This window comes from Lipotes vexillifer, unplaced genomic scaffold (genome assembly GCF_000442215.2).
Source record: "Lipotes vexillifer unplaced genomic scaffold, Lipotes_vexillifer_v1.1 scaffold466, whole genome shotgun sequence".
Taxonomy (NCBI): domain Eukaryota; kingdom Metazoa; phylum Chordata; class Mammalia; order Artiodactyla; family Lipotidae; genus Lipotes; species Lipotes vexillifer.
Genome location: NW_006796103.1, coordinates 756,100 through 773,309, shown reverse-complemented (window position 1 = coordinate 773,309; position 17,210 = coordinate 756,100). Strand labels below are relative to the sequence as shown.

At 42.3% G+C, this 17,210-nt stretch overlaps 1 protein-coding gene across 2 annotated transcripts in view; it reads left to right on the top strand.

Moving 5' to 3' along the window:
• FAM120A (family with sequence similarity 120 member A) overlaps positions 1-17,210 on the top strand; it is a 105,173-nt gene that overhangs the window by 46,520 nt on the left and 41,443 nt on the right. For both annotated transcript variants that reach the window (XM_007468159.1, XM_007468160.1), the window contains 3 exons: positions 4,722-4,819; positions 5,065-5,342; positions 16,118-16,205. In XM_007468159.1, the coding sequence (XP_007468221.1) occupies positions 4,722-4,819; positions 5,065-5,342; positions 16,118-16,205 (464 nt within the window). The remainder of the gene's footprint in view (positions 1-4,721; positions 4,820-5,064; positions 5,343-16,117; positions 16,206-17,210) is intronic.

The window sequence follows — 17,210 nt, the reverse complement described above, 5'->3', positions numbered from 1 at the left end:
GGTTTTTATAGTTCCTTACCTCATATATGGAATAATAAATCATAGTGTTTTGATTTTTAATTAAATGCTGTATTGTACCTGTCATTCTGTATTTGCTGTTTTTGAGATGTGTGCATGTTCATCTTTTTCAGTTTTTATCTTTTTAAAGCTAATGCAAATGGCATTGATGTCAAGCCCCCAGGGGGCTGACAGAATAGATGCTGCCAAAGAGAAGCTAAGATGCTATCATGTTAAATAGGAAGTCCACTTATTCTTTCTCCTTGATTCCTAGGTAGATCAGTGGATTCTCTCAGTCTGTTCCTGTGACCTTTCATTCAGTTTTTAGTCAGTTTATTTCAGTTGATGTGGTATGCAGTGCTATAGGTTGTCTGGTCTTAAGGGTTTTTGAAAGGTCATTTTTTTTTAAAAAACCTGAAAATTGGTCATTTTAGAAGAACTGAAAGTGCATCTCCTTTCAGTTGCTGTCTGGTTTAAAAGACTGCAAGGTGTGTCTTCCTGAGATGGGCACAGCTTGTCATCAGGTCTGTTGGTGGCTTCTCAGTATTCAGTGACAGAAGGGGACTGCTAGTTCAGTTTATCAGTGACTTCCAAATAAAGGCCTTTAGACTTTTCTTTTAGGTTGTGCTTTTTAGAATTCACAGATGGACAGAAACTGCTTTGTCTTGATTTATCATAGACTTATAAAACCATGTACGTGGCTGAATGAAATTTAAGAGTTCTTTTCTTTTGCTATTTAACGCCTACGATTCAAACCTGATTAAGTGAACTCAGGAATTTAATAGATTTGGATAAAATTTGAGATGAGTTTCTCACTATTCAGACTCTTGCTCTTCTAGACTCAGGTATCACGTGGATTTGAATAATACTGTATCCTTTGAGGTCCACACGTGCTATCCAAACTCAAGGACAGAAGAGATTTGGATAACCAGGGATGCTGTGTAAGCACCAGGATACCTCCTGACCATGGTATATTCCTACACCAACCGTCAAGCAGTCAAAGCAGCCCTTGTCATTGTTGAACAGCTCTAGTTCTCAGAAAGGTCTTATTTATTGATATATTAACCTGAAATGTGCTTCCCTAGGTTAAGTTTTTTCATTGCTCATAATTCTTTCAGGTGCCTACTTGCTTTATTCATGATCTTACTTTAATTTGCCCTACACTTAGCCTTCCATTGTGAGGGCTTCTCTTCTGGACAGTGGCCTCCGACTCTTCCTGTGGGGCCTTGCCAGCACTGTGGCTCCAGGTAGGCATCAGCTGCCCCAGCTCTGAGCTCTTGGGAGTTGGTACTCACTAGAAACTGACAAGGTTCAGTCCTCTAAGAGCTGGGATGATTTCTGTCTCCTCCTTCCCAAAAGCCCCCATGCCTCCTTGGATATGCCCGGCCTACCAGGCTTCATAGGCCACACCAGTGTCCTGTTGGTTCCCACTGTCCCCCACACTAGCTTGCCTTCGGAAGCTATTCGTTTGGGAGAGGATGAAAACAAATTATGTAAAATTCTCCATATAACTTTGTACCTTAAGTTCTGTAGAATATTGGTATTGAGTAAATATATCAACATGGTTAACATAGTTTGAAATTTTTGCTTTGTTTTTTTGCAAGCATTGAAAACTAGTGTTGGTGGTAGGGAATATATTGGTTTATTTATTCTTTAAATTTTCAAAGCTATGTTTTTTGTGTAACACGTAAATCATGCATCAGCACCCATCTAAATTATAGAATTAAAAAAATATTACTTTGTTACTATTGTTTGTTTAATGTAACATCTTCACAGTAACATGCCCAGTAATAGATGAATATTTGTTAGGTAGGGGTAGGGGTGACTAGTTCTCAGTAGAGTTTTTGGTTAACACCATTCCTTCTTTTAATCTTATTTTAATTTAGAGAAAAGCTGGTTAGCTTCATACAGGCACAGTAAGTAATTCAAGGGAGTGGATACTGCACAGAGTGTCTTATCTATGAGAGTTCACAGCTAACTAAGCACAGCTGTAAGGGCTGCAATGCATGCTTTCTTTCTCTTATTCTCAAAGTCTTTAATATTTAAATATTTTTTTAATTATGAAAATATTTTTCAAATACTAAATACTTTTTTCCCTTTCGTCTGTCTTCATTCTGCATACTTTTCTAAAAAAGGCCTACCTCTCTTAGTAAGTATTTGTAAAAGGAAGAGAATGAGAAACTGGTGGTGTTAATCTCCACTCTGAACTGCTGTCAATTCTGAGAAAGGTGTCCTTGTCACACAGAAGACAGACAATGACTGTGCTTAGCTGCACGAGGGCACTGAGAACAAGAACTGATTTATAAGAAGGCATGCAGTATGCAGAGGCAGACCCTCGCTTATTAGGCGTTTCTGAAGCCATCAGAGGAATGTAGACAAATTAATTCACTTAATAGACTAGGTTATGATAGAATAGTAACTAGTCCTGTGGGTTCTCAAAGGTTTATTTGAGGTCAGTGATTGAAATATGATTTTAGAAAATGTTCTTTCCTTGGAAATCTTTGCTTTTAAGTTATAGTTTTGGGTGTGTTTTTGTTTTGGGGGGGTTCTTTCTTTTAAGGAAAGTTTGTGCTTTCAGGAATTTTGTAGCATATAATGGCCAAAAATAGAGTGAAACATAAATGTTCATCTTCACTTGAATGCTGCTGCATAATTGAAGAGCCCAGTCTCTCATTCTTACTACTCTGAAGTTAAGTATGGCAGGTCAGCTACAAGGGATTGTATACTAGACTTTTTACAGTGATTTAAGTTACAGCATTAGAGCTTAAGTGGATTTCATAATACTCTTTCACCCAAAGTCTGGCTAAAATTCAGAATCACCTGAGAAGGGACTTTAACAGTTACGGCATCACGTATCTCACACCCAGAGGTTCATAACTCATGGACTTACTGTTTGATTAGGAATGTCTCCTTGTGTGTGCGAGTGCAGGCGAATGTGCATGTGTGTCTGTGTGGTGAACATTTGTTTGTATGTGAGCGTGTGGACAAGTGTGTAGATGCAGCCCCACATGCACATGTGCCAGGATCACCATTCCCAGCTATTTGTCCCACAGCCATCTCTGTTCAGTGGAAAGTGGAAGCTGGGCCAAGCTTTCTGTTCGTGCGAGCTGAGATCAGAGGGCTATGGCATTTCCAACTTGAGCACCAGGCGCTTGAGATGGGATCTTCAACAGATCATGGCTTCTGAGGCTCATGAGTCTTGTGGGGTAGTAAGAAATGAGCAACAGCCCAAGCCTCAGTGCTCCCAGTGTCCTTGCGGCCCAGGACTGGATTGGCTCAGGGAGCCTCAGGTTAGGCATCAGTGGGAGTTTCCTTTCAGAGAATGAGAGGGAGGGTTTGGGGCACTTTATTATTTTTTTTAGTTAAATTAAATGTGTGTTTATTTTTCTTGACAAGTTGGTAGTGGTTTATGGGTTGTGTGTTTCTCACCTGATGTCCCTCAGGTTTTGAGGTTAGAAAAGCACTCTTCCTGATAAATGACGTTTGCGTTGAGGTAGCTCTAGGCTTGGTTTTGTTCTGTTTTTAAAAGAAACCTAAGGAAGAGACGGTGTGGCCGTGGGGGCACCAGTAGGGTCTGTTGTGTGTTCTCACTGGGTGTATTTTCTCTGTGTCTCCTGCAGTCTGAGTCCTGATGACACCCCCGGGTCTTGTAGTAGCCCTGGGCTGGCCCTCGCAGCCTGTCCTCTCAGGCATGCCACACCTAACTGTTCAGCAAGTGAACAAAGCCCTGAAGAGTCTCCTCATTTTTATCACATTAGTAAATCATGATATTTTGAAGTGTCTTTGACATGAAGGCCACACTCATCCCCCATCACCCCATGCTGGGGGCACTGCCCTGCTGGCCTTGCTTGTGCTGACCCCCACCTCTCCTCAGACCCGCAAGGAGACTGAGTGTTGTGGATATGGAGGTTTCTGAACCTTGGGCCGAGTTGATTGCTTTATGTCATGTCTTTAAGCTGACATGGGACCCACTCCTGCCTGACGTTGTGTTTGGGGCCGCTTCTCTACGTGGCTTCCATTTTGTGCTTCACTGTTACAAGTTAGCACGAGGATAATGAAGGACAAATGCCAGCATACATCAGAACAGGTTTTATAAAGTCATTTTCTAAGGGAGCACAAAATCCCAAGTTTTACTGACCCCGCAGTGCATGTATAATGCATGTGTAACCTGATCATGGTTTCCTTAACAATGAAAACAAACCAAAAGTATAGGCAGTGACTACCACACTTCACTTTTTGTATTTAAAAGTGTGCTGGTAGCTACGAACCTAATTTTAGTTTAAATAGAAAAATTCCATTGTTTCATGTATGGAAGGGGAAGTGCTGTGTCCTTCTTTTGTTGCTTTAGTGCTTAGAGTACTACAGGGCTTCCAGCTTTGTCAGCAGTGAGCAGAGAGAGAATAAGAACACCTGTTAAGTTAAAGACAGAGACAAGCCAGGCATTCAAGGAAATGGACAAAAGCAAAAACACCATCAGACATTAATTGAAAACTCATGAAAGTTAGAGTTCTATCCCCAGTGTATAAAATTGGTCATCATAAGATTAAGTATTTTTAATGTTAAACATGAATTTCTAAAGGTTTCTGGGAAGTGGGGCCAGTGGTGTGCTGGCACCTGAAGAGGTGCAAGACAGATGGAGATGTGTGCTAGCCACCGCTGTGTCCTGGGGAATGTCCTTCTGCTCACAGTTGTTTTATTGTTTTCTTTCCGTATTGATGAAACAGCCAGACCAAATCCGTTTGGAATGCCTGGGATAGTGCCACCGTATGTCCCCCCGCAGATGCTCAACATTCCACAGACCTCTCTGCAAGCAAAGCCTGTGGTAAGGCCTTTCCTTTCCTTCCTCAGCTGGTCTGCCCAGCCTTGGTGCGGGACAGCTGCCTTGAAAGCTGCATATGCATCAAATCTTAATGAATGCTAAAATAATTTCTTAAACTCAGGATATGTGAAGCACCTGCTTCACAGTGTTTGTTTGAATTAAAACTTAGCCAAGGCCGGATTATGCTAATGTGTTCCGGGCCATGCAGGCAGTGTGTATGCATGTGTGATCTATACCCTCTGTTTCAGGCCCCCCAGGTGCCCAGCCCAGGTGCTCCGGGCCAGGGTCCACATCCATACAGCCTCGCTGAGCCGGCTCTCACCTTGGAAACCAGCGGAAAGAATCTGACTGAGCAGAACTACAGTAACATTCCTCATGAAGGAAAGCATACCCCACTGTATGAACGGTCCTCCCCGATCAACCCAGCTCCAAGCGGCAGTCCCAATCACGTGGACTCAGCGTACTTTCCTGGTTCTTCTACGTCATCATCTTCAGACAATGATGAAGGCAGTGGAGGAGCTGCAAAGTGAGTGGTGTATGGAGTAGTTGGTGCTTCCCGGAAGTGTAGCAGCTTCTTAAGTAGCTTGTAGTCCCCAGGGAAGCTGCCTTCTGGCTGGCCAGCCCACGGCACCGATGGTTGTGCTCAAACATGCTGTTTGTTATAGGTAGGTGACAGTTACTCTGTGCTTGGACCAAGACTCCTCAGACCGAAAGAAAAGGTTGGATGTTTCCTCGAGGCTTCCAAGGTTGAAAACCTGTACTATGCCAGCCCAAAGCCTTGGTGTCCCCCACCCCCCCGCTCTTTTTGGGTGGAATTTTAGGAAAATTAGTTTGTGTGACCACCAAACGTGGTTAAGTTATCTGGTTGAGTTCTGCCTGACCCTTACTCTCTTTTGGGCTGTGATTCCCCTAGTCCCACCTCCAGAAAGCATTTTAAGTTAGACTCCTGTGGCTTTCAGTCTCTTGGCTCCTGGATTGAAGGGGAATCAGAATTTCCTTTCCTCCTGAATTCAGCAACTTGAACCCCAACTCAGCAGCTCATAGGACTGTTCTTGAAATAACACTGTTCACCCAACCAAAACCATGGAAAGCTGCCAGACCCAGGTTGGAATTCTCCCTGTAGAAGGAGTATTTTAAACAATGTGTGTCCCTGAATAAATGCATTTTCAAATACTTAAATTTGTTAGAATCTGATCGAGGTCTTAAAATTCACAGTCCTCCTCCTCCTCTTACATAATCTTATGTTTCTAAGAAACCTGATTCAAAAAAAGAAAGAAGAAAGGAAAGGAAGAGTCTTTCTTTTCTTTACATCTGCATCTTTTTCCTCGGTTTGAACTCTGATTCTCAGTAAATGCCCATGGCCAGTTATTGCTCTGTCAGTTTCTGCTGTATGAAAATCTGAGACACAGTTTCCAGTCTTCCTGCAAATTCTATGGGTGTGTCACCTGAAACCAGAGATTCTTCCTCTTTTGTCCTCTTTTTCTCCATCTGTAAAATGGGCATTAAGTCTGCTGACCTTGGGCGGCAGTTACTGAAGAGTTTGCTGCCAGCCAGGGATGTGTGCTATTGTGAAACAGAGAAGCATAAAATGCATAAATATTTACTTGTTGCATGTGCAATCCTAAAATTCTAAGATGAAGGAAAAAGTTGTAATTTAAAATTCAGACTTTTAAATTAACCTTCTAGAAAGATAATATATTTAAGACCTACTGAATGAGAATCGCTTTGTTGGGGCTTAGAAATCTGCAAGTGTAAATGAGACCATGTGACTCTTCAGCACAGAGAAGTTTGAGAACAGCTGATAGATGTCTCAGGAGCCCTTTCACTCACTAAGGAACTATGAATTTTCTTTTAATAATTGACTCATGTCAGCAAGACCAAGATATCTATAGGCAGGTTCATTTTAGTAAGAAACATTCTTTCTAGACTCTGAAACACAGGTAGAAATAAGACACAGAGCCACTGTTTGTGGCTTGGAGTCCTGTGCAGGTGATGAGTGTTGTGAGCCAGGAGAGGCCCTGGTCTGGGGAGGTCCAGTGGTGATCCTGTTCCTTCGGGTAGGGATGCGGAGATAATGTAAGTTGCCTGCTTAACTTGGCAAGCTGCCCTGTTAGGATGTGAGTTGAACTTGAGTGGATAAGATTGCATGAGAGCCGCTCCCTTTTCTTGTGCATACTCAACTCTGCCCTGTTCCCAAAGGTTCTGATCAGTGTTGCCTTCCCTGGAGCTTTTCCTCAATTTTAGTCATTTCTCCTACCTCTGAGCTCTGTAGCACTTAACTGTCTATACCCCCAACTCAGGGCATTTTTACTATGTTTTTCTGGAGGAGCCTCTGGAAGGTGAACTCCATATGTGGGGATGGCATGGGCATCTCACCCTCTTGTGGTGTGAAATGTGGTAAAAAAGGCAGAGCACATCCACAATCTGGAATTGAAAGATTGCTAAGCCTGGATCAAGTTATGTGGCTTAGCAATGTTTTTATTTCCTTATATCTGTTTTTCCATTTATTGTAACAAATAAGAGATAGGTGTGTTAAAATTGAGAGGGAGGAGGGAAGGAAAAGGGGATAGGGAGGTTGTACCAGAGGCTTCAGGATCATAAGCCAGGCAGAGTAGGATCTGATTATGGGCATCCCTTACTTGTGGCGGGATGCTAAGAAGGGTAGTGTTCATGATTTCAGGGTGAGGATTCTGTTTGAATAAGTTATGTGTGTACACTTTTGAGGCCGCGCATAGGACAGAGAATTGCCCTCCTAGTTCAGAAATTAAGTAGGGGCAGTAAGTCAGGATTTGGTTTACCTTTGGTTTGGACTGAAATTGGGACTCCTGGATCTGCACTGTGCTCTCAGGATGGTCTTAAGGGAAAGAAATCATCCATTCATTTAGCCAAGCAACACCTGAGCACTTGCCATCTACCATTGAGCATAGGGGCAGGCAGCGCAGACATGGCGTGCTGATGGAGGCCTGCAAAGAAGTGAGTAGACAAACGAACAGATAACCCAAGTGGTGAGTATGCGAGGCAGACACCAGACAAGTTGGTCTGGAGGAGGGATTGCTTCCTGAGAGGCAGGATTCAAGCCGTGACGGAGCGGGGAGAGAGCTGGACGAGTGCGGGGTGGAGGAAGGGGAAGCCAGTGCGGCTGCGGTGTCGAGTGAGGTGGAGGCTGGGTGGCGTACACTCTGAATTCTGTTCTAAGAGTGATGGGAAACATCCACAGTATTTGCTTGGAATGGCCCTGGGGCTAGAAAGATCCCAGTGTTTCTTTGGAAATGAATTTGCTCCAATCTGGGTGCTCTTTGTCCTAGGGATGGGCAGGTGTCTGGGTGGCCAGGCCATTTGGCTGGGGAAATTGCTGCACAGTTGAACTGAAGTGCCTCTGGTTGTACCACCTTCTGCAGATTGACTGTAGAAACATTTTTAATTGCCCTACCCTAAGACACCTACTTGTACAATAGAGAGGAGGGAGGCCTGCACCAGCCCTGGCTGGGTGTGCCCTTTCCTGTTCAGTTCCCTCAGGCATTTGCACTCCTTCCACCATATTCCCTGCAGTACTGGGAAATAATCCTGAATATGGGAGATCACAAAATAAATGGCCTCATTTCCCCAGTGGAAAAGCAGTAGCATTTTTTTTAAAGGATCGTGCTGACGGGTAATGGAGCCTGTTACAGAAGAACCCTCCCCAAAATACCCCCCCAAATAAGCCCCTCCCCCCAAAAACCACCCAGCTTCCTACAAATTAAAAAGATAACTGCTTTATATGGCAAAGAATATAAACTTGCAGTTCACAGAGGAAACACAGATGGTCAAGAACACGAAAGAATGTTGTTCACTCTCACTAAAAAAAAAATCAAAGGCATGCAACTTAAAACATAACAAGGTACCTTTCTTTAACCTATAAAATTGGCAAACATTGGTTTTTAAAGATAAAGTTCAGTGGGGGACATCAGTGGAGTTGGTGGGACATGAGGTTTAGGCTTTCCTGGCAGGTCCTCGGTCTCTGTGGTCACCATGACCCACAGGTGTCTGAGGGCTGTGGATCTTCCTCCTGGGAGGGTTTGCACCGTCTGTGTGCAAAGGTGGGTGTGGGGGAGCATTTAAGAGCAAAAGATCTGTGTATGCCCCAAATGCAGACAATAGAGACATTCCTTATAGGGAATACCATGGAGCCACTCGAAAGAATGTTCCGATGTGAAAGGAAGTACATACTAAGGTGTCCTATGAAGGAGTTGCCAGGTGTGAAAGTGCCACTTGGTGGGTCTTCAGGTTCAGATGGTGACACCTTTGCTGTATGTATGTATGCACTCGGCAGGCCCTGTCCTTTATCTCCCTCCCTTTTTTTAATACCTTACCTGGCATTTTAGTCTGTTCAGCTGGAAGTGTTCAGGTGTCTTTCCCATTGCACTGCTGGAATGGACTTCCTGGGTGGTTGTTCTCTTGAAGTTAGCACGTGTCCCTGCAGGGTTTGCAGGTCTGTGCCAGACAAGGAGTCTCAGGCTGCGAGAGGCCCCCTGCACACAGCTGTGGTGAGTCGGGTGTCCCGGCCAGGGCTGAAGCTGTCCTGAGTCTACTTGGTGGCTTTGCTTCTGTAGAAACGCAGCCTGCTGCTCATGCTGTGGTTCTTTGTGTGTCAAAGGACATAGGCCGGTGCCTGGGCAGCTATTCCAGACCAGTTATTTTGAAGTGAAATAAGAAAGGAATGTGTTGCCTAACTAAATAACTTTTTTTTCCTATTCCTTTTCTTAGAGTATCATCAGCATATACTTCTTTCTCTATTATTGGTTAAAATGTAAAAAAACAAAACAAAACCAAACCTCAGGCTATATTCTTGTTTTTCTTTCCTTCTTTCCTAGTCTTTGTCAAATCTTCGTAATTCTGTTTTGGTTGAATTAAGAATTACAGTTGAATTCTTGTGGAGGTGTTTATATTATTTTCATAGATTTATTGGCTTTTAGAATTTGAGTCTGATCTGAGGTTGCTAATTTACAGTTTTCAGTTATTTTGTATCTTCTTTCTAATTACCATTTCAATACACAGTTATAGAATTCAAATATTAGAAAATACAATATAGGAAATCCCCCATGATCCCACCTCTAGAGAGACAACTGTTTTCAAAAGATTGGTGAATATTCAAGCACCTTATTTTTTACTGCATATACTAACATAGGGTTTTTTACAATCATGAGATCTTAGGGGCAGCAACTTGCCTTTTTTCCTTTTTATACTGACTACACTTATGGAAGTATGTATTTTTATTTGTATGTATAAATGTAAATATGTATGTGTACACTGAATATTGCTTCAGTGTTTTTGCATGTCATTACTGACATTTTTATATGGATATTTAAAAGTCCTATTAGGAGAGAAGACTACTTGATTTTTCTTCAGTGTTTTTGCATGTCATTACTGACATTTTTATATGGATATTTAAAAGTCCTATTAGGAGAGAAGACTAACTTGATTTTTCTCCACTTTGTGACTTCATTTGTATAGATTTGTTCTCTTTCCCTGTACATTTACGTACACATCGATTTTGAGGAATCGTGTCATGGCAGCATCTGTTGTATAAGCTTTGCATGCCCCCATGTGGTCCCTGTGGGACCAGATCTGGGCTATAGAAGGTCGCTGTCAGTGCCTGAGAGACTGTTAACCAGTGCAGAGACCCAATGCTGTCAGGACCCAGTACCCCAACCTCCCATGGCTTGTCTTGCTAGATACCACTTGGGGTTATGTGACCTAGAGCTCCCTGTGCCCAATGTGCCCAATGTGAATGGGAGGGCTCTGGGTTGTTTGTGATTTAAATCAGTTGATGAGTAACCACAGTAAGTGACAGCTATCACTATTATTTAAAAACTAACTATGGGTCCAATAAAGTACCAAAACATATGACTTCATTCTTAATGTAAAATACCTAAAGAATTTCATTTAGTGCCCTTGATCTGGTGTCCTAGGAAACATGCTTCTTCTAATGCATCTTTTTTCCTTTAAGTGGTATTGGTGTTCTACTCTGAGTCCTGTCAGGCTTCCTCTCCAAAGAAACTGTGTGGTTTGCAAAGACAATTACATGTTACCCTGCCCTAGGGTACCCAGTCCCAGACAGGCTAAATACAGCTGCAGATTTTTCCTTTCAGATTGTTACGCTGTTGTGCCAGACAGATGGCTACTTTACATTTATATATTGATTTTTTAACATAAGCTAACATTTCTAGTATCTTCTCAGAAAAAATATTCTGAATTTTTATGTTTGGTAAAAATTAATAATTATCTATGCCATCATAGGGAGAAAGTCTGTATTTGTTCTAGCCACGTACTGACCCATGTAGGCATTTTATGTCGAGCTCATCTGACTCAGGTGTCTCTGAACCTTCACTTGGGTGGGAAAAGCGTGAGAAGTCCTGACAGACACGAAAGAGTAGCATTCGGGACACGAGGCCCATCTGACTGCTGCACAGGAACAAGACCAGTACTTCTCTGTTACCAGCTTTTTATGAAAGAATCTGTATGTGTGACGCTAGCTTAATTTGGGGCATAGGGAGACTGTACCTAGGGTGTTTGTATGTGATAATCTTGTGGCTTCCCTTATCAGGGAGCTCAAATCTTCACCCTCTGTAGTAGAAGCACCTGACTGCCAGGTCCCTTCCTCAGAATTCTTGGGGGTCTGTTGAATGAGAACAGGCTGTGCATCAAGTCTCCCTTCCATTCCCGAGTTGGGGAGCATATGGAAATGAAAATGTATGCACGCTTGTTGAAGCTTTACATGGTTTAACCATATCTGTGACCTTACACACATACACTAGGTAGTGCTACTGAAGATTTGATCTTTCATGTTTTGCTTCTTCCCTTTAGTGTTATTTGACTTTTCTTTCTTTCCTATTGATAAGTAAGTCAGCTTGTGGTCAATGCTATCTTCCTTTTCTGTTCCATAAAAACAAACCACACCCATGGCAGGGGGGCATGTGACCGGTCAGACACTTTTACACTTGGTGTAAATGGACACCAGTCTGTTTCCATCCTAGCATCACCAACCTGCTGACTACAAAAATGTGTAGGAGAGAATTCAGTGGTTAGGACAATTGGCTACTTTCAACCAGCTTTAGTGCAGAAAAAGCCCCAGGTGTCGTGGAATGCAGTGAGACCTTGCATCGCCTCCTGAGAGTCCACAGAACCTACTGGTGTGATGCTGGCCTTTCTCCTTGCCACCAATCTGGTATGAGGGTATCTGGTATCTGGTATGAGGGTAGTTCTTTTCTGTTGATTGCCTGCTGCGTCATAAGTGCATCTTATGGCTTTTGGGTAATAGCATGTGGTAATGTCTGGAATGGTGGGTCTGGGTTTGAATCCAGTCACTTTTGCTGTGGCTGTGAGTGGATTCCTTCTCTCTCAACCTGAATTTTACCAGCAGAGAGTTTTGCCTTGGGGTGAGCAGGAAAATTCAACTTGAGAACACATGCAGACTTCCCTGTGGCCTGCATGGGTCTCAGCAGGTCTCCCCAGGGCACAGCTGATGAAACTTCATGTCGACATTAACAGTTCCAAATGTGATTATGAGGTGGGAGCAGTTGTATAGAATGGAACCTAACTGAATATACAAATAATTCTGAAATCTCTAATCTATCTTGTTCTTCAAAGCAAGGCATTTGTTATATTCAAACATTTTTTTTCTTAAGTTGTAAAGTAATATAGTTATCCTATTGAAATATTCTGGACTTTAAAAAAAATTGGCCATTGTCAAGATTATTTTCAGGCAGAATTTTAGATTTTATAGTATAGTATTAAAAGGTCTTATGAAGGACTTCCCTGGTGGTGCAGTGATTAAGAATCCACCCCCCAATGCAGGGGATACGGGTTCGAGCCCTGGTCCAGGAAGATCCCACATGCCGCGGAGCAGCTAAGCTCGTGCACCACAACTACTGACCTGCGCTCTAGAGCCAGCAAGCCGCAGCTACTGAAGCCCGCACGCCCTAGAGCCCGCGCACCACAGCAACTGAGCCTGCGTGCTGCAACTACTGAAGCCCGCGTGCCTAGAGCCCGTACTCCGCAACAAGAGAGGCCTGCGCACCACAACGAAGAGTAACCCCCACTCGCCACAACTAGAGAAAGACCTCGCGCAGCAGTGAAGACCCAACACAGCCAAAAAAAAAAAAAAAATTAAAATAAATAAATAAATAAAAATAAAAGGTCTTATGAGCATTTAGATTATGACATTATTTTTAGTTTGATAATCTATATAAAAGAAAACTAAGATTTATAAATAAAAATTCTATTTCATCTTAAGTGGGACAAACTTTCCACTTGAGTAGTAGTGTTGGTATGGTCTCCCCCCACCACACTGTACCCATATAAAACCCAGGTTTTATACCTTCTTTGCCATATACCTTTAGGCCACAGTTATGTGATTTATTCATTCAACTGTTGGACACTTGTTCAGTAGTGACTCTAAGGTCTTATTATATTCATGGAGTTTGTAATTGAATGATGAAAACAGACAGTAATTAGAATTAGTGCTGAATATGATGCATGCCATGAAGGAAACACAGAAATGAGAATAGCAAGGGTGGGGTGGTCAGGGAAGGCTGCACCCAGTTGCAGCCAAGTCGTGCAAGATGAGGCATCACATGTATACAAAAACGTCAATCTGTTGTAAAGAGGGAGGGGTGGCAGTCCAGCAGGGCATGGAAGATAATTGCAGTCCATACACCTGATCAAGAACTTGTATCCAGAACATATAATTTCTCCCTATAAGTCCATAAGAACATTCTGTACATTCTCCACCTATTGTAGAATGTTTGAATAGGCACAACACAAGAGAAGATGTCACACATGGAGAGATGCTTATCTTCATCATTATCAGAGAAGTGCAAATTAGACTATGCTGAGATTCACTGCATTCTCTCCCCAAAGGCTAACACAAGAACAACAAAATGCTAAGTGCATCAAGGGCAGGGATCTCCTGCAGGGCTGGATTACAGATCCAACTGTGGCATGCCCCCACAATGGGATGCATGCAGCACTGAGACCGAACCAGCACTGTGTACAATAGTATTGTTGAGCCAAAACTGGACACAAGTGTACAATCACATGATTCTCTTTATATCGCGTTCAAAACCAGATAGAAGTCGTCTTTGCTGTTAGAAGTCAGAATAACCGTTGCCCTTGAGGAAGTGTCTGGAGCAGGTCAAGAAGGGGATCCTGGGATGTCAGCCATGAGTCGATTTGGTTGCTTACATGGTGTGTTCAGTTTGTGGACATTCATTAAGCTGTTCACGTGTGCATTTTATTGATATACATAAGTGTTTAAAATTGTAGGTAACAAATGTTATGTTTCTTTATAAAACATGTAAGTATCCAAATAATTTGTTCTAAAATTTCACAGAATAAAAGTCACCAACCTTTTAAGCAGCTCTATAACCACATTCTAATGGAATACTCACTTTGGATGTATGTATGACAAGATTGTCCACTGTCTGTTTCCCTATTTCACAGGTCCTGGCACAGTTATCACATAACATGTCCTGACCAGTAGACACTCAACAAATAATTGATTCACTAATCAATTTGTTCAGCTTCTTATCTACTCACTCATGTAGTAGCTGCTTTTCTCTCGGATTTTAAACAGGATGGATCACTATGCTCTTGAAATACTTACATTTATTTTTATGCCTTCTCATCACATGGGTTTCCTCTAGTTTTGCAAAGTTGTAGCCTGATTACACACATGAGTAACAAACTTGGGACAGAACAGTGGTTTCTCTGAGTCCTCACTGAAGATAGGGAGCCTGGATGCTGCATAACTGGGCATCTGGGTGACCTTGTTTCATGCGGAGGTATTGGGGTATCCCATCCCATGACTGGGATCAAGGAGCTAGAATTAGACTCCAAAATATCACAACATGGGACACGATTCTTGGTTTAAGATGGGACAGGCTTCTCATCTCTCCTCTTTTTTGCAACTGCTTTTTTTTTTTTTTTTTTAATAGAACTAAAATGAAGTCACTTGGAAGATAGAATTACCAAGTCTTAAAATCTGTTTGTCATGTGAGTCAGAAAGGCAAACCAAGTAAAACCTTTCTACGTTGGCTTGGCTTGCCTTGTGGCCAGCACTGGTTTTAGAAGATAATTTTGGCGTGGAGCCCTGCAGGGGAAGGGACAAGCGAAGGGTGTATGCCTATAGTGGCCCAGGCCATCCCTGTAGCTCGCCAGCATTGCATCCCTGCTCAAGCCCCTCTAGATTCCCTCCTCCTCCAGGATAGTGCTTTTCACAAAATTTGTCCGGGTACCGAAGTAAATTTTCTTTTACATTGTGGCCCATGATACACAAATGCACAGAGTTTTGGAAATAATAACATTCATACCACATTCACTGCATCTGGTCTATTCCGTTTCTTTCTTTCTTTTTTTTTGGCTGCACTGCACAGCATGTGGGGCCTTAGTTCCCTGACCAGGGATCGAACCTGTGCCCCCTGCAGTGGAAGCATGGAGTCTTAACCACTGGACCACCAGGGGAGTCCCCATTTCATTTTTTTAAAAATGCGTGTTAAATCCACTACATTGTTTTCTCAGGCTACTAATGGGTCACAACCCACAGTTTTTTAAGAACACTGATTGAAATACCTCATTCTGGCATTTAAGATACTCTGTAATCTTCCCCATCTCTTTTTCCCACTTTTACTTTGCCAAATAAAGTTATTCCCCAAATAAGATTCAGTTAACTCCCTGTTCTCTGAGCTCACCAAATCCATTCCCTCTCCTTGGGCCTGGAAGGTGCCCTCCCACCTCTGACTTGTTCGTGTGAGTTATCCCGAGCCTTAGCTCCCATGCCACTTTCCATGAATAGGAATGCCCCCCTGAATTGTCATTTGAAATGTAATACCTTACATTTATTTATAAATTGAGTAATGTGACCCAGATAACATTCAATCTTCTACTGCCTGATAATTATCAATTAAATATGATTTTTTTAATCTTCTCCAAGATGACTGAGCTTACAAAGGCAAGGTCTGCCTTTGTCTCCTTTGTACCCTGAGGCACTAGCACATCCTAGACCACCTTTAAGCCCAGCAGTGAGGCATGAGTTAGGCGCTTGATTTCTCTTCCACAGTGGGTGGTTACCACCTACCTGTTTGAAGTAGGTGGAAAGTGTTCCTGTGATAGGATTCTCTCTGGAGATAGGTTGTTGCGGGGAGGTGAGATCAGGAAAGCATAAGGTATCACTGAGTCTGTAGGCTTAGTGCAGGCCCTTATTATCATGAGCATGTGTGGGAAGTGGTCGACACTAATCAGTATTCTTGTTCATTTTATGTTCAGCCATATCAGTGGGAACAAAATTGGCTGGGAGAAGACAGGAAGCCATTCAGAACCTCAAGCACGGGGAGACTCAGGAGACCAAACAAAGGTAGTAAGTCTATGCCTTTTATTCTTTCAAATTCTCCTTCTCTCAGCATGTAGTGCCAGGGATTGGTTTAAAGTAAAATGCTCTCTCTTTTTTTAAGCATGTTATTTATGAGTAACACATTGGCAGGGGTGAGAGAGGAAGGAGGAACCCCAGGGCTGTGCTGCCACCAGCCTGCTTTCTTTCACAGGCAGGGTGGTGACCTGGTAGAGATCCTTTTCTCTCTGCTCGCTGCATAGCCTTCCAGAGCCCTCATTTCTTGTAGGGTTTTTGTGGTGATTAAGTGAGAAAACCACTTGGGATGTATACATTAAAAATGAAAAAGATAAACTAAATTTTATTTTCCTTTTTTTTTCTATTTCTACCTGTTAATATTCATCTCTAGAAATATCTGTTTAACTTACAAAGCCACATCTGTCCCCACATGTGATCACTTAGGATGAGCTGGTCTCCGGCTGGAAGAGGGCTTGTTTTATACAAGGTGATGGAATATTAGAAATCTGTTTAAAACTCTGAAATATTCTCACTGTTGAATGATTATCCTGCAAATAGGTAACAGAAATGCTTTCTGGATACCTACTATTTGCAAAGTATCTCCCAAAGCATTTTCAGTTGTTCATGTCTACATTCTATGGAATGGAAAGTGTACAAAACACTCGTGAGTTATCCATGAGTTATTCGTCTTAAGACTAATTTTGGCACTTTACGTTTTAATGGATAAAATTAAGCACTTGTTGCATACCACTGTAAAGAATACATTTCGTTTCAAAACAGAAAAGTGTATATTTTTTAAGGTGCCACAAAATCAGTGAGCAATTATTATTACTAGGATTTATTGTGAGAAAAAAAAGTTTCCTGCAAAAATAATAATTGCTCTTGGTAAACAATTAGGAATTTGCTAAAATTTGTAAAGAGAAAACTAAGACTCTCCGTCTGCCTTTCCTCCCCTTGGTCCTGCTGCCTTGCAGCAATCCAGCACTAAGGTAATCATTTGGTGTCCACACTCTT